Here is a 27,743-nt window from a genome sequence, read left to right as displayed (position 1 = left end):
ACATTTATCCTACATTTGTCCCGGTTTGGAGGTCCTGACTTATGGCAACCCTACTGACATACTATATATATCTAGTGTCTGTAATATATATATATATATATACACACACACACACACTCACTCTATCTATGGTGTATTGTGTGTCAAGTAAATACATACACTGACTATATATATATATATATATATATATATATATATAGTGTCTGTGTGTAATATACACACTCTATCTATCTATCTATCTATGGTGTATGTGTGTGTGAAATCAACGCCCAGCCACCCAGAGGGCTATCTATCAGCCTGTGCCCTTCTTCTTCCCTTTAGGCAGGGGCTGAGAGGGAGGGAGCAGTGCCTGGCCGTCCTCCAGGGGGCGCTGGCGTGCGGCGTCTTTGGCCTCTCAGGGCAGCGCTGTCGCCGCCGCCGCCATTAAGCCTCTGGGGAAAAGGGGAGGGAAGGCAGGGCTTCCAGGCAGCCTCTCTTTCCAGGGCAACCGGCGCCTCCTCCTCCTCCTCCTCCTGGTCCTGGTCCTCTGAGGCGGGAGCCTTGCAGGTAGGTAGGTGGGTGCTTGGGGGGAAGGAGGGAGGGTGAGTCCTGAATGGCGCCGGGTGGGTCTTTTGTATGAGATTCCCTTTCCCTGCCTCCTTCCCTCCATTCACTATTGGCTCCGTTATTAGCCTCTCTCCCTCTGCTATCCTACGGGGGCCCTGGGGGACAAAAAGGACCTCTTGGACACTAGGAAGCCCCCCCCCCCACGAGACAGGCCCTCTGCTGCAGCCCCCCAGAGCAGAGGGCAGGGCTTGGGATCAAAAGATGGGGGACATGGACCCAGGCACAAAGAAATGTGGTTGTTGTCATGGGGTTTCTCTTGGCAGGTTTCTTCAGAGAGGGTTTGCCATGGCCTTCCCCTGAAGCTGAGAGAGTGTGACTCTGACAAGGTCTACAGCCCATTAATAATAATAATAATTGTTATTTTATTTTCTTATATCCCACCTTTCTCCCCATATAGGGAGTCATGGCTAATTTCCCATGGCTGTACCCTGAGGCTGAGAGAGTGTGACTCTGACAAGGTCCATTAAAAGGAGGGAAAGGCTGTTCTTGACAGGAGAACCTGTCATGTTTTTTTTTCTCAGCAAGCTTCTTCTGAGAGGGTTTGCCATGGCTATCCTCTGAGGCTGAAAGCAAGTGACTTGACCAGGATCACCCAGCGCTTAAACCCTTTGCCATGCTGTCCATCGTAAAGAAATATTAGGGCTGGGCTTACTTTGTTTTCCTCTTAAGGGAGCTGCTCTTCAGGGGTAACCTGGAAGGCTTGGAGGGGGGATAGAAATTGGTTTGGTGTAGTGGTTTGAGTGTTGGACTATGACTCTGGAGACCAGTGTTCGAATCCCCACTTGGCCTTGGAAACCCACTGTGTGACAATGGGCAAGTCACACACTCTCAGCCTCTTCAGAGAATGGCAATGGTATGATAAGCCACCTCTGCTGAAAGAGGATGGCAGTGGTATGACAAGCCCTTTTCAACTGTGAAGTCAAAGGCTTTCATGGCCAGCATCCATGGTTTTTGATGCTGGTGAAATGTCAGGAAGAAAATTTTCTAGAACATGGCCACATAGCCCGAAAAACCCACAAAAAACCCTTTTCTACTCCAACGTACCATTACAAATCCCATTACAAGTCCCAGTCTAAGGTTGCCAAAGTGAAAACTGGGGAGGGCTTCTCTGCCTTTCATGGTGGTGTAGAAGAGGGGATTTCAGCAGGTTTTGCTTGTGACCACCTGGTTGTGTGACATGCAGCCACCTGCTGAAATTCCCTCTTCTACACAACCACTAAATGGGAAAAAGAGTGCTCTCGAGTTTTCATTTTGGCATCCCTACAGTGTACATATGTGTGTGCGTATTTGTTGAAGTGATCAACACAGAGAACTTTGAAATGCATCTCAAGAGCAAAATGTTTCGGCTTCCGCCTTCTTCCGTTGTAAGATGAAATCATTACAAGTTGAGTCTCCCTTGTCTGAAACCATTGGGACCAGAGGTGTTTGGGATTTCAGATTTTGGGGGAATTTAGAATAAAGCCAGCCCCTCCATATCCACGGATAGAAGCATCCACAGTTTGAAAATATTTAAAATATAAATTAATCCCAAAAAGCAAACATTGATTTTTGCCATTTGATATAAAGGACACCATTTCACTTGCCATTATATTTAATGGGACTTAAGCATTCACGGATTTTGGTATCCATGGCGGGAGGGAGGGTCCTGGAAACAAACCCTAGCAGATACCAAGGGTCCACTGTATCTATATTTCCAACGTGTAGCCTATATTTCTTGCTCATTTAATCATACAAGGTTTGGTTATTTCTTTCACTAATTCTCATTTTAAATATAATTTATACAATTTTGAAATTCATCCTTTTCTCTTTCCTTTATAAATAATGTTGTCTAGCTCCATCTCTTTTCCAATTCCAAATTGTTTGTTATCCATTCTATACCTCTCAAGCAGTTGGCGGTAGGGAAACCATTGTAATTTTATTTCCGTTTCTTCGAATTCTTCTTTTGCTTTGATTATTTTATTCCCATTCTCTCTTTTTTAATTTTTTTTTTAATTTTTAAGCATCCTCTACTTTCCATTTTTACTGTCTTTAAAAAAGCCTCGTGTGGAGAAACCCAGTCTGGGACATACCTATAAATTTCCTCTTTGTATATCCATCCTCCAAACCCTCAATAAAGCTCTTCTAATTCTGTACCAATTTTCCATACCATAGGTATGCATGCGATCCATAAATTATGTTAAACCCCTCTAAATGTAATAATTTTTCATTCTCCAAGTATATCCATTCCAGTATCCAGTCAAGGCAACAAGCATGATAATATCATAGAATCATAGAATCATAGAGTTGGAAGAGACCACAAGGGTGGTCCAAATCAAAGCATCCCCGAGAGATGGCCACCCAGCCTCTGTTTTAAGACCTCCAAGGAGGGAGACTCCACTACACTCCAAGGAAGGAGTCTGTTCCACTGTCAAACAGCCCTTACTGTCAGGAAGTTCCTCCTAATGTTGAGGTGGAATCTCTTTTCCTGCAGCTTGCATCCATTGCTCTGGGTCCTAGTCTCTGGAGCAGCAGAAAACAAGCTTGCTCCCTCCTCAATATGACATCCCTTTCAAATATTTAAACAGGGTGATCATATCACCTCTTAACCTTCTCTTCTCCAGGCTAAACATCCCCAGCTCCCTGAGTCGTTCCTCATAGGGTATGGTTTCCAGACCTTTCACCATTTTAGTCGCCCTCCTTTGGACACACTCCAGTTTCTCAATGTCCTTTTTGAATTGTGGCGTCCAGAACTGGACACAATATTCCAGGTGGGGCCTGACCAGAGCAGAATACAGTGGCACTATTACTTCGCTGGATCTAGATACGATACTTCTATTGATGCAGCCTAAAATCACATTGGCCTTGTTAGCTGCCGCATCGCACTGTTGACTCATGTTCAACTTGTGGTCTACTTGGACTCCTAGATCCCTTTCACATGTTGTCTCCTTTAGCCAGGTGTCCCCCATCCTATATCTGTTCATTTCATTTTTTCGCCCTAAGTGCAGTACCTTACATTTCTCCCTGTTGAAGTTCTTTCTGTTAGCTCTGGCCCAGCTTTCTAGTCTATTCAGGTCATTTTGAATGTTGATCCTGTCCTCTGGAGTATTAGCTGTTCCTCCTAATTTGGTGTCATCTGCAAATTTGGTAAGTATTCCCCCAATTTTGTCCTCCAAGTCATTGATGAAGATGTTGAATAGCACTGGGCCCAGGACAGAGCCCTGTGGGACCCCACTGGTCACTTCTCTCCAGGATGAAAAGGAGCCATTGTTGAGCACCATTTGGGTTCGGCCGGTCAACCAGTTACAAATCCATGTAACAGTTGCCTTGTCTAGCCCACATTTTACAAGCTTGTTTGCAAGAATGTCATGGGGAACCCTGTCAAAGGCCTTACTGAAATCAAGATATAACCTTGGGTCAGGTACGGTTAACCCTCTTCTTTCTTTACTATCTATTAATGAGCTCCATTTTAGTCTTGATTTTTTTACCTGCCCAAATAAATTTAAATCTTTCTTCCATTGTCTAAATATCAAATCATTTGTAATAACTGGGAGATTCGGAAACAAAACAAAATGATTTTTGGTAAAACACACATTTTTAGGATGGATATTCTACCTAACAGGGATATTTGTAATTTTGACCAATTTTCCAAATTCTTCTTAACTTCTTGCCAGATCTATAATTGTTGTCGAATAAATCTCCTTTTTTCTTTGTAATGTATATTCCCAGGTATTTAACTTTTTTCTGTATTTGAATTCCCATTTTCATCTGTAGCCAGTCTTGATTTTTCCTTCATATTACATGTCATTAGAGCTGATTTTGATTTGTTAATCTTGAATCCCACAAAGTCTCCAAATTCGCCAATTATTTGCAGTATTTTCTCGAGGTTTCTAAGTGGGTCTTCAGCTATAATAATAATATTGTCTGCGTAAGCCCTGATTCTGTATTCTTTTCCTTTTATACGGGTTCCTTTTATATCCTTTTCTTCCCTTATCTTATTACATAATATTTCTACGAACATTATAAATAATAGGGGTGATAAAGGACACCCCTGTCTGGTACCTTTATCAATTTTACATTTGTCTGTTTTGATCCCATTAAGTATAATTCTTGCAGTTTGTTCTGTTTATACTTCTTTTACCCACTTTATCAAATTATCCCCTAAATCCAATTTTTGCATTAATTTTGTCATATACTGCCAATTTAGGTTGTCAAATGCTTTTTCTGCATCGAGAAATATTAATGCCAATTCTTGTCCGGGATTCTTATAAGACATGGACTTTTTAAAACAATCTGCATTTCAAATCCATCATCTCATTTTATAGCTTTAAAATCATCTGGATAAACCTGTGGGAAGAGACTGGTCTTCAATGCTGTTTTAAATTTGGGCACCATATTCAGAAAAGACTGGGAACAGGCTTGAATCTTGCTTGCTTCCCCTCCAGTGTTATCATACCACTTGTGGCTGAGATCTGCAATAACTGTTTGTGTCGTTCTTGACTCACAGCAACTATGGATGAGACATCTCCAGGCCCCCCTGTCCTCTACTACTCTGCCCAAGTCCTGCAAACCCAGGTCTCTTTAATAAGGTCCATCCATCTAGTATGTGGCCTTCCTCTCTTTCTGCTTCCCTCCACCTTTCCTAGCATTATTGTCTTTTCCAGTGATTCATGCCTTCTCATGATGTGTCCAAAGTATGACAGTCTTAAGTCTTGTCATCTTGGCTTCTAGGAATATTTCTGGCTTGATCTGCTCTAGGACCCATTTGTTTGTCCTTTTGGCTGTATGTGGGATCCTCTGCACTCTTCTCCAGCACCACATCTCAAATGAATGGATTTTCCTCCTATCTTCTTTCTTGACTGTCCAGTTCTCACATCCATACATGGTAATAGGGAATACAATGGCTTGAATGATTCTGAATTTTGTGCTGAGTTGTTTGTCTTTGCATTTTAGGATCTTTTTTAGTTCTTTCATTGCCGCCCTCCCCATTCTTAACCTTCTGATTTCCTGGCTGCAGACCCTGTTCCGATCAATGTTTGCTCCCAGTTATGAGAACTCTTTTACTGTGTCTATTTTTTCATTGTCTAGTTTGAATGTGTGTAAGTTCTCTTAAAAAAATAAACATTTTGAGTTTTGAAATTTTAATTTTTTTAAAAAAAATTGAGGCCTCTCCTTTATCCTCTCATTGAGTCTCAACCAACACACACCATTCACCATTTTAAAGGGACGCAGGGAAATGCCACATCCCGTTTCTGCCAAAAGGCCGATGTTTCAGGAGCAGTGGTATCATCTCCCTTAGGGTGTCACCTGGTGCAATCCACACCCCTAGTGATGCCACTGCCCAGACACCCATTGTGTCATGGGGCTTTCTCCCTGGGGAAGAAGCCCTGCAATGATGCAGCAGTCTCCAGGGGACAGTGCAGTGAGTGGGGAGGGGAGGTAAGGAGGGAGAAACAAACAGGCAGATGGTGGAGGGGGGCAGGGAAGGGGGACAGGTGAGCAAGTTAGCAGGATAGGGTGGGGTAACCCTCTGCACATGTGCATATACACGCAAGCATACACACACTGGTAGCCCTCAGCACCGGTTGTCGTCAAAGAGTAGCGATGCCACTTCAAGCATTTCAGATAAGAGAGAATCAACCTGTAATTCAACCAGGATCTCACTGAGGTATGTACTGTCATATCCAAATCTGGGATTTCCAGGATTGGGTTCAGTTCAGGCACTAGATTTAACTGTTTCAAGTGCACTCCTGGTAACTACACAAACCTGGCTGAGGGCTGAATCCAAGACCATATCGAAACTAGGAACTTGTATCTTCAAGGGGAGTGTAACTCCATCCAGCACAGGATGTATCTGTGTGTTTTGTCTGGATTAAGATTCCCTTTGTTTGTCCTCATCCAGTCCATTGCTGATGCCAGAAACTGGTTTAACAAGAAACAGCTTCCTTGGAAGTCAAAGGCTTTCATGGCCGGCATTCATATTTTTATGGGTTTTTTGGGCTATGTGGCGATGTTCTAGAAGAGTTTCTTCCCGATGGTTCACCAGCATCTGTGGCTGGCATCTTCAGAGAATGCTTGCCTGGAAAGGACTTGGATATATATATATTGTGTGACCTGGAAAAGCAGGGGTGATTTGCATGTGTAATGTTTTGTTGCTAATGGCAGGCCTCAGGGTAGGAGGGTCTGCAAAAGAAAATTAGTGTCTGCTTGACAGTGCTCATTGTCTGCTGGGAGAGTTCTCAGTTGCATTTGTTGAGTCTTTATCTTGCTATTTTTCAGGACTGGTAGCCAAACCTTGTTTACTTTAAGGGTTTCCTCTTTTCTGTTGAAATTGTCCGGGTGTTTGTGGATTTCAGTGGCTTCCCTGTGCATCCTGACAGTGCCAACTCTTCTAGAACATGGCCACATAGCCCGAAAAACCCACAAGAAAGCTTCCTTGGAGTTAGGTTGAAAAGAGAAATAGGAGCTGGGTGTCACCACCAGCATGTTTCTGGCTCCTGATCCCAAAACTGACTATTAGGCCTGGTCTCCCTATGTACAGTTGGGTCTCCACATTTGTGGCTTTTACTTTTGCAGATTTGATTATTTGCAGTTTTGATTAGTATGTTCTCTAGGAATCTCTAGGTCCTCCAGCTAAACTCTGCCAAAAGTTGACTATAGAGTTGTGCTGGAGAACCTAGACATTTCAAGAGAAGATAAGCCTCTAGGCGTTTGTAGGTCTTCCAGCATGATTCTCTGGTCACACTGTGACAGATGTTAACCATAGAGTTGCACTGGAGCACCTGGAGATTGCTAGAGAGGTGTTTGCTTAGGTAAAAAGAATAGTGTTTTTTATTTGTGGTTTTCCCATATTCATGGGGGTCCTTCACCCCTAACCCCAGCAAATTCAGAGAGACCACTGTATTGTCGAAGGACATCTTTATCTGCAAATGGCAAGAGTTTGTGCAGCTTTTCTTTTTGCTGCCAGTTTCAGTAGGCTGAACTTCTGTTAGAGAGCACAGGTGCAAAGGCTGGTAAAAAGTTGGTATTCCTATAGGTTAGCAGTTGGCTGTTGGTATTTGTTTCAAGTCTTCCATTGTGTATGTCTCTGTGTGTTTTGTTTCTTCAGGGACGTGTTCCTCTTGCAAGTATCATCTTCCACTTCCAAGAGTGCTTTGAGTACTTCTGTGCTTTTGCTACAAGGCTGCTGCCTTCAGCCAAGAAAGCTGTCTTTTTAATTAAGCCAAGAATTTAAGGACTAGGGAGGGGACAAGGTGTGAGGATTTCTCTTTGGATTGACCTGACACCAGGGGCAGGTCCTTTTTCCCCTGGCTTTCAAATTCTAAATTTGGCCTTGTAAAGCCAGCTGAAAATGGAACTAGAAACTTCAAGTCCAGAACTACCAGATAGGCTGGAAGGACTAAGAAAACCGTCCAGTGTGGTTCTTTCTGGATGCCCGAGGGAACACTCAAGATGGAGACCACCACGGGACCTCAAACGGGAAGCATACAGAGGGATGCACCAGCATTGGGAAACTCAGTGGCAGGAGTTCCTGAAGACCATGCAGACATCTCCCGTGGTGCAGGAGAACCTGGAGTTAGCAGACACCGCTCCATGGGATGATGCCAAGGGCTTCCTGGCCTCCTTTGAGCAAGTGGCCAGAGCCTGCCAGTGGCCTAGAGTAGAATGGGTGGCCAGGCTCTTGCCAGCACTCAGTGGAAAAGCAGAGCAGGCCTTTAGGGGCCTGGAAGCCAGAGACAAGAAGGATTATGGGAAAGTGAAGGCCGCCATCTTGCGAGAGGATGCCCTGAGGATGGAGCTGCAGCGCCAGCACTTCAGGCAGTTCTACTGCCAGATGTCTGAAGACCCCCGAAGTATTTACAACCAGTTGCAGGAGCTCTGCCACCAGTGGCTGAGGCCGGAGAGGCGCAGCAAGGAGCAGATCCTGGAGCTGTTGATCCTGGAGCAGTTCCTGGCCAGCCTCCCACCAGACCTCCAGGGCTGGATCCGAGCCGGCGGGCCAGACACCTGCTCCCAGGCTCTGGCCCTGGTGGAGGACTTCATGATGAACCAGCAAGAGGATGAGAGAGAGATGTGGCAGGTGAGGTTTTAATATTCAGTCCTATGTATTTTTAATAGATCAGGGATGTAGAATATGAATAAAGCTTAGATATTGTCAAGCTGGAGCATGTCCAGAAGAAGGTGACCAAAATGGTGAAATGTCTGGAAACCATGCTCTGTGAGGAGCACTTAGGGAGCTGGGTATGTTTAGCTTGGGGAAGAGAGGTCTAAGAGGTGACATGATAGATATGTTTAAATATTTGAAGAGATGTCATATTGAGAATGGAGCAAGTTTGTTTTCTGCTGCTCCATAGACTTTCAACCAGGACTGGTAGAATGGCCCTGTATCCAATTTCATCTCCCTCTGTTGCAGCTTGCTAGGATTTCAAGGAGCAGAGAGGAAACAGAAAATGCAAGGGGTGGTTATGATGTCATTATGTTGGCTGGTTTTCATATAGTTAGCAGTGGAGTGGACTTCAGTGGATGGGAACTTTTACTTTTTGTTGTTTGGACTTATTCCAGCTCTGATCTAAACAAGTGTGTACTGTATTTTCTTTTCTTTTCTTAGGAACCAGAAATGACCAAAGCTCCCTTGGATGCAGAAGGTGTTCCTTCAGACCTCAATCAGAAAGGGATCTGTAAGGAAGCCAAGCAGAAGAGTAACAAGGAGAATAATTTCTTGGGTGAGTCTTCTCTCACTGAGCTGCTAATGCTGCAGCCTGACTTGGTGGCCTATCAGCATTCATACTATAACTTCCATCATCCCCAGCCAGAACGTCCATGAGTGTTTTAACACAACCTTGGTCCTTTGTTTTTAAACCTGGTGGGAAGGAAACTGATTATCACACATTATATAACCCTCTTGTGTTTTCCTTCTTCTTTTCTTACTGAGTTTTGCTAGTTTTGTAATGACAATCAACACATCAGTCTTTTTTAAAAATGATTTTTCCAATTGAATGTCAGCCTTCTCTAGTATCATGAACGATGGGTTCCAGCTGCTATGCCTCTTCCTCTAAAAAATGATACTGTATAGCTAGAAAATATGCAGAAAAAGTGGCAATCAAACTGTTCATTGGACTAGAGCAACTCCCCAAAAGGAAATTCTACCAGAACCCTATTATGGTTTTATGCTGGCAATATACTGTTACACATAAGATTGTATTTTTCCTGGAGATTGTGCAGTGGTGATGTCTTATTCAGGGTGGCACAACCCTTATTATGTCAAGGTAAACCATTGCATAGGCCCGATACAGACGGCCCAAAGCGCTGTCATAGGGCTGATTTTAGGGATCCAGAGGGCTGGGTATCCATAGGCCCCCAGCCCTTCTAGCAGAACCCATGCGCCATCTTACTGGCACTCCACCCACACAGTGCATGCGATGATGATGCACGAGCATCCATGCACCCAAATGGCGCTCGCTGGAAGCGTCCTTGTCAATGCACGCGAGCACCATTATGGCACTCCTAAAAAGTAGCCGCTCTAGGCAGCTTCTTTTTAGGGTGCGTGTCGGTGCCGCATGGTGGCTGCTACGGCACGGACAAGGGAGAAAGACAGGCGGCATGGAGCTGCCAGTCTGTCAAGCCTCTTAGTTGTGATATTTATGATGCTCCGTAATTTGTAGCTGATGAATTGGATCATCCCTTGTGCCATGGGAAAAGACTGGGAATACAGTGGGTTTTTGACTCTTAAAATTTTACCTAGTATGAAGGGAGATTTTTTTCCCTTCTTTCCCAATGGGAATCATCCATTCAAGCTGAGTGATGAGAGTTTTGGGACAGATCCAAGGAAGTGTTTCTTCACATATCTATAGGTATACTGTAGAACTTCTACCACAAAATGTAAGAAATAGTTTAAAGGGAGTTAGACCAGTTTGTGGCCGTTAAATGCTATCAAGGGCCACTTATCATAGTGACTATTTATTCCCTCCAGAATCAGAGGTAGGATGTGTACTCTGTGTACCCACTGCTGAAAAATACATGCATAGGTAAGATGAGCTTTAGCTACCATGGCTGCATCTGCACTGGCAGAGGTATAGCAGTTTGACACCACTTTAATTGCCATAACTCAGTGCTATGGGATTTCTAGTTAATTGTGGCATCAGACCTCTCTGACAGAGAGGTCTAAATGTCTCACAAAACTACAAATCTTAGAAAACCATAGCATTGAGCCATGACAGTTAAAGCGGTTGTCAAACTGCATTAATTCTGCAGGGCAGATACAGCCCATGTCTTTTTTGGGTGCTTCTGTTGTCATGTCTGGTTTGAAGGCTTTCCAGAACACATCTGCATGTCTACTGGAATGCAGGATACTGATATAAAAAGGCATTGTCCTAAACATTCTAAGAAATATTTTTCGGATTAGCTCTGTAGAGGAGAAGATGAATTTTAGGAGGGGTAGTCTTCCTTCACCCTCCAACCCACCACATCTGCTCTAGGGCCAAAACTTCTACCATGAAAAACTGCCAAAGCTCCTTTTTGTACAACCAAACAGGTACAGGTACCTCCTATGTCACTACCTTTTGTCTCTGGCAACTGTAGGGATGAAATTATTGGTCGTTCCTATCCCCTTGTCCTTTCTAAAATCTCCTTTCTGTCTTTTCCAGGCAATGGGCACCAAGTGACCAACAACTCCAATTCATTGCCTCCTCCGGAAGGACATGAAAGAGCCGAAGAGAACCTCACTGAGGTTTGTGAATGATGGCTGTGAGTGAGAGGAACGAACTGAGATGGGCCTTAAGCAACTCCCAAAGCTGGTTTTGCACGCATGCAGGATACAAACACATATCTAACTTAGGGTCCTTTTTTATTAAAAGAAAAGAAAGAAAGACTGACTGACAGACTGGCAGCCTCAAGGGAGATGGCTGTTGCCTCCCCCCCCCCCATGGGCCTTCTCCTCCCCCTTCAAAACAGGAACTGGCCATCTATGTAGTTGCTAGAGTGTTAGATGCTTTATTTGGCCTGTGTGTTTTGGGCCTGACTTCCCTAGGAAAAGTTTCTGGCCAAAGAAGTCAGAAAGAAAGAAACCAAAAATGGGGGTGGGGGAGCAGGAAGAGGGTTATGCCTTGTTTTATGGTCTGTAACACTGTAGTGAAGCAAGTATTATAGCTAATGTAAGGTTGTGGATATAAAGTGATAGAAGGCTTGAATTTTGCATCTGCACCCTTATTGGTGTATGTGTTTGTGTAACAGGAGTCTAGTATGGGTAAAGGTTGCACATTTGTTTGTTCTTGCCTCCTTTTTCTTCCTCCCCTCTCTGTTTCCTTGCATATGTTGAATTCTAGTTTGGAAGTCACTCTGGGAAAAGGACTTTTATTTGTGTTACCCCACAGAATGCCATACATGTATTTGATGGCAGTCTGTAAATAATTATGTTCTTCTGTTTGCAGGGACCAGTGAATCCCAAGGAAATGGCTGCATCATTGCATATGGTTGAGCCAAGTGTGAAACAGCCAGGTCCACGGACAATGTTCTGGCAGGTGATGCAGGAGGAAGATGGGGACATAGAATCTTTGGGTAAGGATCTCTTCCAAACAGGTTCATTCTCAGGCGTTACCATGCCTGGGCAGCCATTCCTGAGGATTTGGGGGGGGGGGGGGGGGGGGGGAAGTGCTTGAACAACTCTGTACTGATCTATTAATCCATCTGTAATCATCTTTGACTGTGATAGCTGTCCAGGTTCTCACAATGAGTTCTTCATATACCTGCTATCTGTAACCCTTTTAAAAAAACAGATGATGCCAAGGGTTGAGCCTTGGGACCTTCTGTATTCAAGGCTAAGTGCCTGACCACTGAGTTAGGAGTAACATGGACACATAATCCTTAATATTTGCATGGTACTGTGTGCCCGCTTCATACACAGCTTTGAGCGTATGTGCTCAAGCTGCATGGGGGGCACGCAGGGTGGCGCGTCCCATTCAGATGAATGGGGCATGTGTCCATGGTATGCGCACATCGCTGCACCGCCACGCACACGAACCCCATTCAAGTGAATAGGGCTCAAGCATAGGCAGAATTCGCCTTATGTGTGGGGAGGTCCGGAACAGATCCCCTGCGTAAGGCAAGGGTCCACTGTACAGTACTTGCAAGTATTCAAAGCATTCCTCCTGTACTACTGAGCTGAAATCTTAACAACACTACCATAAGGTTATAGAAGTTGTTTTTGGAGATTGAAGCTCCCAGATTACCACAGGTTGTAACTTTTCAGGCTCTGGGTCAGTGAAGTTATACTGCAGCTGGGGAGATTTAAGGTCAGCTGGTAGGTGCATGCCAAGGCAAGATTTGCACCTGACACTTCCAGATTTGTACCTCAGTCTTTTAGTTGTTGGCATACAGATGCTCTTGATATTAAACCTCTTGTATAGTAACAGCAGTCTCATTGTTTAAGTGAAAATGTTTATGTTTCATATATACCTTACAGACATAGCTTGGGTAATTTTATACACAATATTTTTAATGCTTTTTTGCATAAAATCAGGTTTGTGTAAATTGAAGCATCAGAAAGCAAAGGTGTTACTATATCAGAAACCCATGAGGGTATTTTTGGATTTTGAAATATTTTGGATTTCAGAAGGGAGACTCATCCTGTATTAGAAAGCAGGGATGAGCAAAGCTGGATCCTTCAGAGATGGTTGGATTATAGGTCCCAACATTCCTTATCACTTGCTGTGCTGCTAGAGGTGATAGGCAACATCTGAAAGGCCAAAATCCCCCCCCCCATGAAGCAAATTATGCAAGTGGGAGGAGGTACATAAGAATGAAGGGGAGCATTTACCAGCACACAGCCAACTCATACAATCCATTCTCTGTTTCTTGGCTCCTCCCATTAATGGAAGTGGCTAAACAACCAGAAATGGGTTGAATGGCATGTGGTTTTTATGTGAATTGTTCCAATTAATGCTTCTGGCAATAATTCTGGGCGTTTTTCCCCTTTCTCTCTCTCTCTCTGCCATCAAATGAAGAGGGACTTTTAGTTCCCAAGCCTGACCTCACTGTCCACCCAGCAGAAGAAGAGGAGGAAGTGGAGGAGCCGATGTTTATCCAGTTCCCTGTAGAAAGTGAGCGTCTTCCAGGCCAAGATTCAGGTGAGGTGATAGAGGAAGCCAATTGTGCAGTTTTTGCAATACACAAAGCAACTTTACATTTCCTCTCAGGGGGCTGGAGAACATCATTTCTACATCTGTCTTATAATGTATTTTCCCCCAGAACCTATTTTGATCATTTTTGAGTCAAAAAGGCTCTCAGAGTACCATAGTTATAATTGATGGAAACAGTGGTGTTCCCTGCCCACCAGGAGTCAACAGGGAAGAGGAAGGCAAGCAACCTGGTAAAGCTGAGTCTCCCCTATCCAAATTGCAACCCCAGTGATGGCATTAAACATCATGCATTAAATACGGTAGCAACCACAGTTGCTCACAGCTTAACATTCAAACACACACACAGAGAGAAAGAGAGAACCTATTTTTCTCTTTGAAAATTAAGACAGAAATGATAGCCAAAGGAACTTTTACCAAAACCAGGTGAAATGAGGTGATTATTCCTTTTTGGCTACTTAGGGAGAAGAATCGGGAATACAAAGTCTGGCGTCCTTGTTTCTAGATAGAAGGTGGATGCAGAGGAGAGCAGAGATTGAGCCCTGGCATCACAACAATTAGGAGGGAAGGAGGAAACTAAAAGTATTTAAATATACAGCCCCCCTATTGGGTCTTCACAAGTTGCAGCAAGAAATCCATTCAGCCTTGCAAATTATATCAAACTGCCATTCTGTTAGTTGAGCCGGAGGTTTGCACACTTCCCTTTCCTCTTGCCTGGAGCTGAGCCCACTGAAACTGTAGAATTTGCACCTTTATCTCCTGCTTGGAGAGGATTGATGAAAACTGGAGACCCAGGGCCAGTTGCTGAGATCTAACAACCCTGGGCAAAATGGAGGGATTTCCTGATAATCACCTCTGAATTTCAGTTTCAAAAACATTTGCGGAAAATGATAATTAGGATTGCTTCCTTTAAAAAAAACCATATGGATTTTAGTCCTTTCTTGAAAAAAAATAATATTAGATTTTAAAGAAACAATCATAACCTACAAACAGTGTATCTGAGATGCATCTGAGAAGTAGACCTAGACTACAGAAGCTTATAATACAACTTCTTTCACACACTTAGTCTCAAAAGTGCTACAAGATCCCTTTGCATATTTACAACAAAATACAGTCACCCCTCTGTTTTCATGGACTTTCAATTCCACGTCCCTTGCCCACGGGCGGCAAATGGAGGGGGACAAAATGGGACACATGCCACCATTCAAGCCAGTGGAGCTTGAATCCCGGCGAATGGAGGGGCTACTGTACATCAGGTTAGAGATTCATAACTATACAGCTAAAAATACCTCCACCTGACACAGTGATAACAACTGGTATCTTTTCCAAAATCAACATGTGAATATAAAGGGGAGAAAAGAGTTGCACTTTCATTTGCACAGGTTTCTACTGAACTCAAAAATAAGTTTTAATGTTTAGCACTAGTGGCTGATGAAGCCTCAGAACACCTGAAATGTTCCTGCGCGAATCAGATAGTTGGTCCACCTAGACCAGAGCTTTTGGTTTTTGGTTAACAGCAGACTTGGATAGACATTTCACTTGGATTCCTTATGTGAAAGAGCATGAAGTTAGGATCTTTTGCACACAGAGCATGTGAAGCAAACAGACTACTGACTGAAGATGTCTTTGTAGTTATGTGAAACTGTTAAAGCCAGAAGGTCTTGTTTCTTGATGGTATGTTCTGCTTTGGCTCATATTCTCCTTAATCTTCATTCTTCTGACTTTGCCTTAGTCCCACTTGGCTGTATCATGACTGTGTAATACTGTTGTATGCACTTGAGACTTCATGGTGTCACGGTTTCCATGGTGTTGTGGTTTGAGTGTGTGACTACGACCCCAGACCAGGGTTCGAATCACCATTCAGCTATGAAAAGGCACTTGAGTGACCTTGGGCAAGTCATACTGTGAGGAAGGCAAAGCCAAACCTTCTCTGAATAATAAATCTTGCCCAGAAAACCCTAGGATACGTGTACCATAAATCAGAATTGGCATGAAGGCACACAACAGTTACACAACTTAGTCTATGTGGCTCCTGCCCCACCAAGTACCATACTCCCCTTCTATCCAGGGACATTCCTTTTTTTGTAAAAAGACATCCACAAGCTGACTTCTAACTGTGGCATGTTGAAATGTAATTTGAGTTTGTTTGGGTATTTTTGTTGTTATTGTTTTCTATGGTTTGAGAGACTAGGACACAGGCAATAGATTCAAGTTACAGGAAAAAAGATTCCACCGAAACACTTCCTGAAAACTTCCTGAGAGTAAGAGCTGTTCCACAGTGGAAAACGCTCCCTCGGAGAGTGGTGTAATCTCCTTCTTTGAAGGATTTTAAACATAGGCTGGATGGCCATCTTTTGGGGGTGCTTTGATTGTATCTTTCTGCATGGCAGAAAGGGGTTGGGTAGCCTCTGGGGTGTCTTCCAATTCTGTGGTTCAGTAATGGACTTTATCCTAGTTTAAGTGGACCTCAGGTGAAATGGGGGGTCTGCACTACAAATGGCTACTGTGCCAGGAAAGGCCAAATGTTTCCAGAGGGCAGCAAAGATTGCCTGGAAAGGAACAACCTTCTTGTGTCATGAGCATTAAACAAAGCTCTTTTTTCAGCAAGCTGGACAGGTGAATTGACTGAAGCAAGGAAGCCACAGTCCTGTGTTTGTAAGGCTGAGTAAGGTGGTTGATCATCAGGGCTCTTGGAGGTCTTTTGTTCAGAGCATTGCCGTAAGTTGAAGTTGGCTTGATGCCAAATAACACTCAGTTCCTGCATTTTGAACAAGTTTTGGTGGTTGTGTGCATCATCTGGCATAAGAATGTCTGAGCATCAACATTTTCATTGCTGGTGCAAAATGATAAGGAATGTGATGGATCAGGCAGCCGAACCTTCCCAGTCCCAGGAGGACTGGCCTTGAATTCTCGTGGTCAGAGAACCTGAGAGCAACTGTTTCCCTTCCTCAATGGAACAGCACCTTCAGGTTTGTGTTCAGCTTACTACCACACCCAGCAGCCCGTCTGTAGCTTGGAAGTAATTAGATAACAAGTAATATACAGTAGTTCCATTTGGTGTATCAGTGAAGGTGCAACAAAGTTACATGTCACAAGTTACCTTAATAAGCAAGAAAAAAATCTTGTGAATGAAACATGGAATATATCTAATTACTTTTTAAAAATCACTCTAAAGAATCTTTTCTAGGAGTTCTGACAGGAATTTTTCAAGTTGTGTAATTCTTTTACCAGACTCCCCAACCTCCCCCCCCCCCAAAAGGGGGGGTGGAAAGTCGTGAAGCAAACAGTGGAATTAGTTGACCACCTTTTTTTGGAACAATGTATTGAGTAATGATAACAAATTGGTTTTTAACATATAATAGGACATGATTAAGTTTTAAAAAGTGATTTTACCTACTCTGGTAAACCATATGCATACATGCATAAGCAATATTCCTTCTGCCAACTTCTTGCCAGATGCTGCTGTTTTAAAAACCCAGTTTCACTAGATGTTTAAGTGTCCTGCCAATAGTACAGTTGGTCTCCTCTGAACATTTGCTGACCTTGTGTTGTCCCTCATTTCACACAGTCTGTCTGACTTCTCCTCAACCCCTGCTTCCTTTGTTTATCCAGTGACTGAATACATATCAATGCAAATATATGAGCAACCATAGTGTTGGACTAGTATTCTGGGAGGCCAGCATTCAAATCACTGTTCATTTCATGGGAATAGGATTCATCAGTTTCTTTGGTAAAGAAAAGCAAAGACATTGGATGAGATCCCATTGAATGCATGCAGAATGGGAAGCGCTACTGTTACAGCAATGTGAAATCATAGCTGTTTGTCATTGTGTATGTGGACAACACAACTTTCACCTGCAAGAAAAGATCCTGGACATCTCAGATCATGAGCAGCAAAAATGTCAAACCGCTCACGTTATGGTCTGCTGGCCAAATGATTTAACACAATAGGAACCTAACCCATACTTATTATCAGTGTGTAGAATGATAGAGAGCCAACATGATGCAGTCATGTGTTGGACTACGGGAGACCAGGGTTCAAATTTATGCTCAGCCATGGAAAACTGCTGGATTACTTGGGCAAATAATTACATCATCACACTCTCTCAGCCTCAGGAAGGCAATGGCAAATCTCCTCTGAATAAATTTTGCCACAAAACTCCATGTTAGAGTTGCCATAAGACAGAGTTGATTTAAAAGCAACAACAGACATTTTAAGGATCTACTGTTGAGAATTCAGTTCCTGATTCCGTTTTGATCTCAGACCATTTATTGTGGTCTCACTTGGCATATTCAGTAACTTTGGAAGAGACTGGGCATCTGCTAGCAATGGCATCAAAAGACAAAATGAGGGGATTACGTTAACCTTATTCTACTCTTGCAATTCATGCTCTACCCTTGCAAAAACATTTTTGTTTTTCTGCTGGTATGGAAAGCTCTGTAAGCATTCTAGATTTTTTGATCTGCAGTCAAAAGTGTCCAGGCATAATTGTGAAGACACACCCAACTAAAGGTGGTGGCAGGTTTGAGTGTGCAACGCCGGTACCCTGGTGAGATCAAACTTTTTTCCCCCAAAAACACTCTGATGCTGAATGTAAAGTTCAAAAAAGGGGGGAGTTTAATTTAAAGAACAAAAATAAAGAGTTTTCTCCTCCCCAACTCTAAATAACTTGAAATAAAAGATATTTTACAGACTTTCAGCAATCTTCAGGGTGTCATCTTTCTGGGTCTGATCTTGGTTTGATCTCCTCTCTCAATTGAGCTGGTGCAGGTCTTTCAGCTCCTGAATTCTTTGTCTTGAAGTAGGTAACTAATTTCTGGTAACTGATTTGGCTAACGTGTAAGAAATGCCTTTTCCGGCTGTCTGGGCCTGTTTGCCACCAGAAGACAGCTCTCTGCCTGCTCACAGCAAAGACTGCCTCAAACTAAAAGCCTCAAGGTAAGGCAGAGCATGCTGGGAAAGGACAAACCAAACCTGGAAAAATGCAGGGGATCCTACAGCTCCTACCACAACGAATACAAAGAACTTTCCTACACTAAAATATTCTATGACCTGAACCAACACGAAAGAAAATGCAGGGAGAGATTCAAATAGTCCTGGCAGGACATCACAGTAATGCCCTGCTGTCTGCACGGGTCCTTGTCTGCACAGGCCTAGTTAGTATTTGAATGGGGGACCACTAAAGAATACTAGGTACCGGAAGCTCTATTCATTACCAGGTACTTGATGCTTTATTCTATAAAACTTTCGCCGCTTTGATCAGGTTTTGGAAAAGCGGGATACAAATAAACTATATATTATTATTTTCTTAGACCCATGTTCATCCTGGCTAATTAAACTGGCCAGTTGGGTTTGTAAGTAGTTCTTTGAAAGAGACCCATGTCCCAACCTATCTAAAAGAGGCAACTGTAAGATGTTTGTTGAAGGAATGTTCATTAGACCCTAACTCATTAGATAACGATTATTCAATCTCCAATTTCCCTTTTAAAACTATGGTCCAAGAGCAAGTGATGGTAATCCAACTCCAGGTTTTCTTGGATGAAGTGGATTGCCTGGCTCCATTCCAGTCTGGGTTTAGGCCTCTTTACAAGACACAAACAGGCTTATTCACCTTGGTGGATTACCTGTACCAGGGGCTGGACATGGGGAATGAGTCCATATTGGTTCTCTTGGATCTTTCAGCAGCATTTGATACCATTGATTATGATATCCTTCTGGATCATTTGGCTGATGATATCACTTTGGGGCATTACTTTGCAGTAGTTCTGGTGTTTCCTGGCTAACCATTCCCAGAGGGTTGTGCCTATGCTTTTCAACATCTTCATGAAACCTCTGGAAGAGGTCATCTGGAGCTTTGAGGTTGGGTTTCATCAGGATGCTGAGATGATGTCCTTGAGGCTTGTCTATCTAAAGGAGAATAGCTGAGTGTGTCACTGCTGACCTGCTCACTCTCTGACAACCTAGAAATGGATGGGTGTGTGTGTGTGTGTGCGCGCGCACACACACACAGCTTATAAGATTGATAAGGAGGAAGCCTTTGGTCATTCTATGGTCAGAAGAGAGTTTTGATTTACACAGTTACTAGAGAAGTGAGCTTCGATGTTGTTAGCCTTACAATGCATAGTAACCTACTAACAGGATGGCATCTGAAACTGTTTTTCTAAGCAGGATTAAGTTCTGTCCATTCTAATAAATATATAAACGTGTATGTGTGTTTTATATCCTGTTGTTTATCACGGCATTTCAAGACAGTATACAGCTGCAACAACAAACAATTCAAAACAGTTCCAGATTTAAATAATCAAAAGGTTAAAGCTGGATCCAGTCACTCCAAGTTAGAGTCTACTTGAGCTTGCAGTAACATATGTAGCTCTAGGACTACTTCCAGTTTATGTACTTCTTTGTCAGGAGAGTGCAGCCTAATCCAGGGTGGGTCACTTACCCACTGCCTGGGCCTAGGAATTGCCAATCTACACTATTCCATTTGATCAGGTTTCAGCTTCAATTTATTGGTTATCCTCTAAGCCATTGTAGCATCCAGATATTGCTCTGACACCTACACAGCCCTAGCCAACCCCAGAGAAAAAGAGAAGTAAACTTGAGTATTGTCAGTGTACTCAGGTCACTGACCCCACAAATTCCTTATGACCTTACCCAGTGGGTTCATATAGATGGCAAGTATCATGGAAGACAAGATGAAACCCTATGGTATCTCACAACTTAATGGCTTTGGGGTTGAACAGAAGTCTCTTGGTGCCTCTGCAGTCCCTCATCAGAAGCACTTTAGCACAACAAGTCCTACTCCCATCTGCTGGAGTCTGTCCAGTAGAATGCTATGATCATGGTACTGAAAACCACCAAGAGATCCAGAATGATCAACAAGTTATCACTCCACAGTCTCTTATGGGGCAGATTGAGGCAATCCGGGCTGTTTTGGTATCATACACTGACCTGAAACCATACGGAAGTGGTCAAGATAATCCAGTCTCTCCATGAACATCTGAAGTTCCCTAGTCATCAAATGCTTGAGCAGCATGGTGCAGAAGAGGAGATGAGCGTACCACTGGGTCTAGGGAAGTCTTCTTCAAGAGAGGCCACACTCTGTCTCCTTCAAGGCAGCAGGAACTCCCCATGGCATTGTAGGATGTTTACATTTTCTGGACCTCTCCAGTTATTCCACCTCTGCTAGATTATCACACAAAATAGGTAAGCAAAGGTCAAACATACATACGGAACAGTCTGATTCAAGCATTTTTGTCCACATCATCAGGCTGCACAAACTGAAACTGATCCCAAGAAAACTGATCAGATGAAACACTGGACACTCTCCCAGACTCTGTGATGACTACTGTTATGTTCAGAGTAAACATGTGCAAGTTTCTTTTCAAAAGAGCCAAGCAAATGTGTGCCAGCAAACAACTGGGAAGTAATAATGTCACCCTATTCTGCTTTGGTCAGCTCTCACCTGGAATATTGTGTCCAGTTCTGGGCACCACAATTCAAGAAGGATGTTGACAAGTGTTGAGTGTATGCAAAGGAGGGCAATCAAAATGTTGAAAGGTCTGGAAACTATGCCCTATGAGAAGCAGGAAGAGGAGGTTAAACGGTTACATTATAGGCCAGTTTAAAGATTTGAAGGGATGCATATCAAAGAAGGACTGAACTTGTTTTCTGCTGCTCCAGAGATTAGGACACGGAGCAGTGGGTTCAAACTGCATGAAAAGAGATTCCACCTCAACATTAGGAAGAACTTCCTGATGGTAAGAACTGTTTGACAGTAGAATAGACTGCCTGTGAGTATGGTAGAGTCTCCTTCTTTGGAGGTTTTTCAACAGAGGTTGGATGGCCATCTGTCGGGAGTACTTTGATTCTGTGTTCCTATATAGCAGAATGGGGTTGACTGGATGGTCCTCTGGTCTCTTCCAACTCTGTGATTCTAACGAAATATTCCTCTCTGAACCTGATCCCATTCAGATTCTCACCATTACTTATATGTAGCTGGTGATTTCAGCTATTTTTAGTTTTTGACTTGAACTATATTCTTTTTATGGAGATGGTTATTGTTATTACCCTGAATTTTTATGAGGAAGAGCAGGATATACAGTATGCCACAAGGTTCTAACTTGGACTGCATTTTTGAAAGATAGAATAGAGGGCATGATTATCAAATTTGCAGATGACACCAAAGTAGGAGGAGTAGCTAATACTCCAGAAGACAGGTTCAAGAATCAAAATTTATTTTATTTTTATTTCAAGGATTTATATCCTTCCTTTTTCTCCCACAATGGAATTCAAGATGAGTGAACTTTAATGATCTTAATAGGTTGGAGAGCGCGGCCAAAACTAACAAAATTAATTTTAATAGGGAGAAACATAAGGTACTATGTTTAGGCAGAAGAAATGAAATACCCATATTTTCCAGCGTATAAGACAACTGGGCATATAAGACGACCACCAACTTTTTCAGTTAAAATATAGAGTTTAGGATATACTCGTTGTATAAGACTACCCCTCTTCCAACGCACACCAAATAAAAATTTAAAAAACATCAGATGTGATTTCAATATGGTAATTTTAATTCAAATGCTTATGACATGCAGGTACTTAGCAGGAAAACTTGTCGTATACAAAGCCTGCTTGGACTGGTCAGCTCTCCCTGCCTGCCCAGCCCTCCCTGTCTCCAAGATTTTCTTCTACCGTACTTGTACAGCGCTGCCCTTGCTGCTTTCATATGGTCACCACATATGTAGGTGATGCGGCCGCGGCCATTTTTGAGCTCCCCCCACCATATGCGGTGACCGCAGATTCTCCAGTCCAGCTCAGAAGTTTCAGCACCTGCAATATAAGATGACACCCGGCGTATAAGACGACCCCCAACTTTTGAGAAGATTTTCCTGGGTTAAAAAGTAGTCTTAGACACCAGAAAATACAGTATATAGATATAGAGTGGGAGAAACCAAGCTTAACAACAGTACATGTGAAAGGGATATAGGAGTCCTAGTAGACCACATGAGTCAACAGTGTGATGCAGCAGCTAAAAAAGCCAATGCAATTCTAGGCAGCTTCAATAGAAGTATAGTGTTTAGATCAAGGGAAGTAATAGTATCACTCTATTCTGCTTTGGTCAGGCCTCACCTGGAATACTACGTGCAGTTCTGGTCACCACATTTCAAAAGATATTGAGAAAGTGGAATGTGTCCAAAGGAGGGCAACCAAAATGGTGAAAGATCTGGAAACCATGTCCTATGAGGAGTGGCTTAGGAGCTGGTATGTTTAGCCTGGAAAATAGAAAGTTAAGAGGTGGCATGGTAGCCATGTTTAAATATTTGAAGGAATTTCATACTGATGATGAACAAGCTTGTTTTCTGATGCTCCAGAGACTAGGACCCAGAACAATGGATGCAAACTATAGAAAAAGAGATTTACCTAAACATTAGAAAGAACTTCTTGACAATAGGAGCTATTTGAACGTAGAATATGCTGATTCGGAATGTAGTGGAGTCTCCTTTGCTGGTTTTCAAGCAGAGGCTGGATGGCCATCTGTTGAGAGTACTTGGATCATGTAATTCCTGCATGGCAGGAGGTTGGACTGGATGGCCCTGGGGATATCTTCCAAATCTGTGATTTTGTGTTGTTGTTGTTGTTGTTGATCCATTGATCCTAAGCAGTCAGTCCTCGGAGGCCTGCTGAAACAAAAAGGCAGTCACCTGCCTACAAAAAGATAGCAAGGAGGGTGCCAGTCTGGGAAGGGAATTCCAGGGCATCATCTGTATTCCCACCAGATGTTCCTCTGAGAGTGGTAGGACAGACATAAGGCCCTATAATACAATGTAATGTAACATATGCTTTCAAGCTATAACATTTCCTCTTTTAGTATGCAAGACATGATAGAATGAGATCCAGCACACCTGGGTCCAGTCCTATACAAAGCTCCATGCCCTTCCTGTTATCAGCAGAAGTACAGTGTTATGCCTTATAAGATGAAACAAGGTATATAAGCCGCTCTGATAGCCTTTAGAGCTGAAGGGCAGGGTGTAAGTACTCTAATAAAATTTTTTTAAAACTAAATATATGTGCCTGTTTTGGGGAAAGGGGTTTGGAGACATAGCTGTGTTAGTCTGAATCAGTATAAAAAGGAATCTTGTAGCTATCCTTGAGAATAACTGAGAAAAAAGTTGGTAGCATAAGCTTTTGTAGACTTTTAAGTTTACAAGTTAAAGTTTAAGTTTCTTTTGGGGAAAGAGGTGTAAGGAAAAGTACCTGCTTTGCATGCTTGAGGTCCTAGGTTCAATATCCGTCATCTCTAGATAGAACCAGGAAGAATCACAGCCTGAAATCCTGGTGAGCTGCTGAGAGTCTGAACAATTCCCAGTTAGATGAACCAGTGACCTAAGTCAGAGTAAGGCCATGCTCAACAATCTCAGCTTGCCTACATGTACAGATCCCTAGGACTCCTAGATCCCTTTCACATGTACTGTTGTTAATACAGGGTGCCCCAGATTTTCCAGAATCACAGCAACCCTGGGGCACAATATTAATAGTAATATTGAGGCTATTAACACGAAATTGGGTTTAAACAGCCACATGTTCTCCCATGTAGAGGTTGTGCTGGTGTAAAACAGTGAACTTGCCCAAATTATTTTTGGTGAGACAATGGCGGGATACAAACCGCCATATAGTACGTATTCTATACGTACTAGGGTTAGGAAGGGGCGGTGCTTCCGCACCCCCCTAACCCTAGTACGCATAGAATACATACAAGATGGCGGCGCCCCTTCCACATGGGTGCCACCATCTTTACGTACTGGACGCATAGCGTCCAGATGTGTCGCGGCGCCTATGATGTCGCGAATGCGCCAGCGGCGCCTCGCGACATCATAGAGGCGCCGCAAAAAGAAGCTCCGAAATGGAGCTTCTTTTTTGAACTTGTTTGGAGGTTCTAGCAGGGGAGCACAGCTATCGTATACCCTTGACCGAAGAACGGTACCGGTCGTCCTCTTCCACCGAGCGTGCAGCTTCGGGAGGGACGCACATGGAGCGGTGAGGGAGGAAGGGGACACCCGCCTAGCCAGCCAGATCAGCCGAATCAACCCTGGCGATCAATGGGGTGACAGATGTCTCAGCCAGATCGCCCTCACATCCGAAATGGAGTTTCTTTTTTGCTCTGTGTGGGAGCCGCGCGGTTTGGCTGCTGCGGCTCCCGCACGGAGCAAATGGCGCCGGCGGGAGACCGCCGCAAAGCGGAGGTCTGTATCCCGCCAATGACTGCTCTAGTTTTTTGTGTTTGTTTTTTTTTAACCAATCCATCAAGGGATGCGTACATACATATTTGGTGCAAATGCAGAGGAGTGCATGTAAAATTCATCAGGCAAGCAGTATGTACAGAAATGTAGCAGCCTTTTTTAAAAAAAACGATGATCACACTGCTCAGACTTTATGGGTGTGTCTTGAGGATTCATCACTTTCTATCAGTAACAGTATTAGCATCTCATCCTCAGAGCCTAGGTTCCTCTGTTGCTGCCAGTGCAAATCCACCAGCCACACTTAGCACACATCTGGAGTTTCCAGGAAAATTTGGAGAAAACCATGATTCTTTTTCCCCTGAATTATCATCAAAATAATGTTTCAGGCTCCTTAAAACTCTGCACACAGCATGAATTGCTCAGAAAGTTGTGTATCCAGATGACCACCAATTCGAGGTGAGGGAGAATCTTTTTTAAAAGTGTAGACAAGCCTGTTAACAAACCTGATGCATCTGTCAGGGGTTATTGCTGTGAAATTTTGCCTGTCATTATTTCATTCTGAATACACACAGCCCAAGACAAGCCATAGTATCACCGAATCATTAGAGCTTGGGGTGAATTATTTTCCCCAATAACTTAAGACAGAACTAAATGACATTGCAGTTGGTGTTTAATAAGGATGTTTCTTCATATTTTTCACAGTGTAACTGTTATTTTAACAGTTATTTCAGTTGTTACAGGGAATGCTCTCACTATTTAACTAGCACAAATTTTTTAACAAGAAACTAAAAAGGGTTATTTCAGTCTTGAAAAAAATCAGAAAGTAAAAAGTTAAATTTAACAAACATTGACTACAGTAGTAACTGAGCATGTCAAGGAGAAATCTTGACTCTGTAACTAATTACTTTTTTAAAGTTATGTTCAGAGTTGTTGTCTCAAGGCAGAAAAAAAAGAGTTTTGGACACAACTTTCCAACCCAGCTGATGGAGAAAAAGCAGCTAGCAAGGCAAAATTGCATGAGTCTAGAATAGTTACATTAAGAATAACTTGATACCATTACTTTAAGTTGGCTTCAGAAAACTAACGCTTGCTATTGTTGTGTTATTTGTTGTGACCCACCTTTAATTATGCATGGTAGACAATGTGTGTCAGTTTTTTTCTCCGATTAGCTTGAACATAACAGTTCCTTGCTTCTCAGAGCTGTGTGGGGCCCTTCTAAATCTAACTGACATGCCTAAAGCACCCTTTGAGAGAACAGTGAAACCAGCTGGTAAAAGGTGGACTAGACAATGCTGTTATCAGGTGGGTTTGTAACTGGTTGACTGGCAAAACCCAGAGCGTGATCACCAATGGTTCCTTTATCCTGGAAATAAGTGACTAGTAGGATGCCAAAGGGTTTTCTGTCCTGGGCCCAGTGTTACTCAATATCCTTATCAATTATTTGGATGATGAAACAGAGGTCATGCTTACCAAATTTGCAGGTAACACCAAATTGGGAAACGTACCTATATCCCAGAGGACAGGATCAAGATTCATAATTACTTCAACAGTTTAAAGAGCTGGGCCAAAACTAATGAAATTAAGGTAAAATACTACCTATAGGCGGGGGGGGGGGGGAATGCACAAATGTAAGATGGGTGAAACCTGGCTTGAAAACAGAACACTTGAAAAGGATCTGGGATGTTAATGAATCACAAACTAAACATGAGTAACTGAAAAAATCTAATTTTGCAAAGGCTGGCAAACTGTGGCAGTGGGGAGAGAATGAAACAGGGATGTCGGGTGACACTGCTTTAAGTGCTGTCACTCTACCCTGTGGAATCCTGGGATTTGTAATGTTACAAGGTCTTTAGCTTTCTCTGCCAAAGAGTGCTGCTGCCTGATAAAACTACAAATCCCAGGATCCTGTAGGATGGCGCTATGGCAGTATATGTGCAACCTAAGGAGGGAAGAGGGAGATTCTGGCCCACAGATGCAGGCAGATCCATCACTTCCACTACCTCTCTCATGAGTTTCTTGAGAAGCTGAGCCTCAGGCCTAGTTGGTCTGGAAGGACATTTTAGTTAGAAAATACAAAAAATGAGGAGTCCTTAGCTCTGTGAAGTCGAAGGCTTTCATGGCCAGCATCTATAGTTTTTTGTGGGTTTTTTTGAGCTATGTGGCCATGTTCTAGAAGAGTTTCCTCCTGATGTTTTGCCAGCATCTGTGGCTGGCATCTTCAGAGAAGTCCTTATCTTTGTTTAAAAATAGCATTGAGGGACATAAACGGTTGTGGCTTTGGCTTTTGCGGATTTATTTGAAGTTCTGATTAATATGTTCTCTCTAGGAATCTCTAGATCCTCTGGCATGACTCTGACAAATGTTGACCATAGAACCACACTGGAGGACCTAGAGATTCCTACAGAAAACACTGCTCTGGGCATTTGTAGATCCTCCAGTGGAATTCTGTGGTCATCGTCTGCTAGATGTTGGCCCTAGAGTTGCATTGGAAGGCCTGCCCTAGAGATTTCTAGAGAGGCATTCTCTCAGATTAAAAAAAGTTAGTTTTTATTTGCTTCCCCCCCCCCACTTTCATGAGAGTCCTGCATACTTTACTCTTTACCCCAGTGAATGTGGAGGGCCCACTGTATGGCCATTGGGCTATATTTGCTCACCCCAGCTCTAAGTGTCCTCGGAAATGTGGGTGGCCACCTCCCAGGCCTCCTGGGCTGTATAGCTGTCAGAGAAATAAGACAACAACAGAGTGCCCCACTGCTCTGAGCAGCACATGATCCTTATTTTCAAATT

The 27,743-nt window shown here is 43.1% G+C and overlaps 2 protein-coding genes across 13 annotated transcripts in view; one reads left to right on the top strand and one right to left on the bottom strand.

Annotated features, from left to right (window-relative positions):
- Positions 1-27,743, bottom strand: part of LOC121921898 (zinc finger protein 397-like) — a 942,727-nt gene that overhangs the window by 529,158 nt on the left and 385,826 nt on the right. The window lies entirely within an intron of this gene.
- The window catches only part of LOC121921864 (zinc finger and SCAN domain-containing protein 23-like), a 43,108-nt gene continuing 15,773 nt past the window's right edge, over positions 409-27,743 (top strand). For 10 of the 11 annotated variants that reach the window (XR_006102061.1, XM_042450516.1, XM_042450511.1 and 7 more), the window contains exons 1-6: positions 409-546; positions 7,691-8,662; positions 9,191-9,305; positions 11,226-11,308; positions 12,009-12,135; positions 13,581-13,703. Coding sequence is in view for 10 of the 11 variants with exons in the window: in XM_042450516.1 (XP_042306450.1) it covers positions 7,934-8,662; positions 9,191-9,305; positions 11,226-11,308; positions 12,009-12,135; positions 13,581-13,703 (1,177 nt within the window). In the remaining variant the exon portion in view is untranslated. Of the gene's footprint in view, positions 547-893; positions 933-7,690; positions 8,663-9,190; positions 9,306-11,225; positions 11,309-12,008; positions 12,136-13,580; positions 13,704-27,743 lie in introns of those variants that run through there. The other variant, XM_042450510.1, reaches the window with a different exon arrangement.

This window comes from Sceloporus undulatus, chromosome 2 (genome assembly GCF_019175285.1).
Source record: "Sceloporus undulatus isolate JIND9_A2432 ecotype Alabama chromosome 2, SceUnd_v1.1, whole genome shotgun sequence".
NCBI classification, from domain to species: Eukaryota; Metazoa; Chordata; class Lepidosauria; order Squamata; family Phrynosomatidae; genus Sceloporus; species Sceloporus undulatus.
The sequence above is the reverse complement of the archived record's forward strand: the minus strand, read 5'-3'. Positions and strand labels throughout refer to the sequence as shown.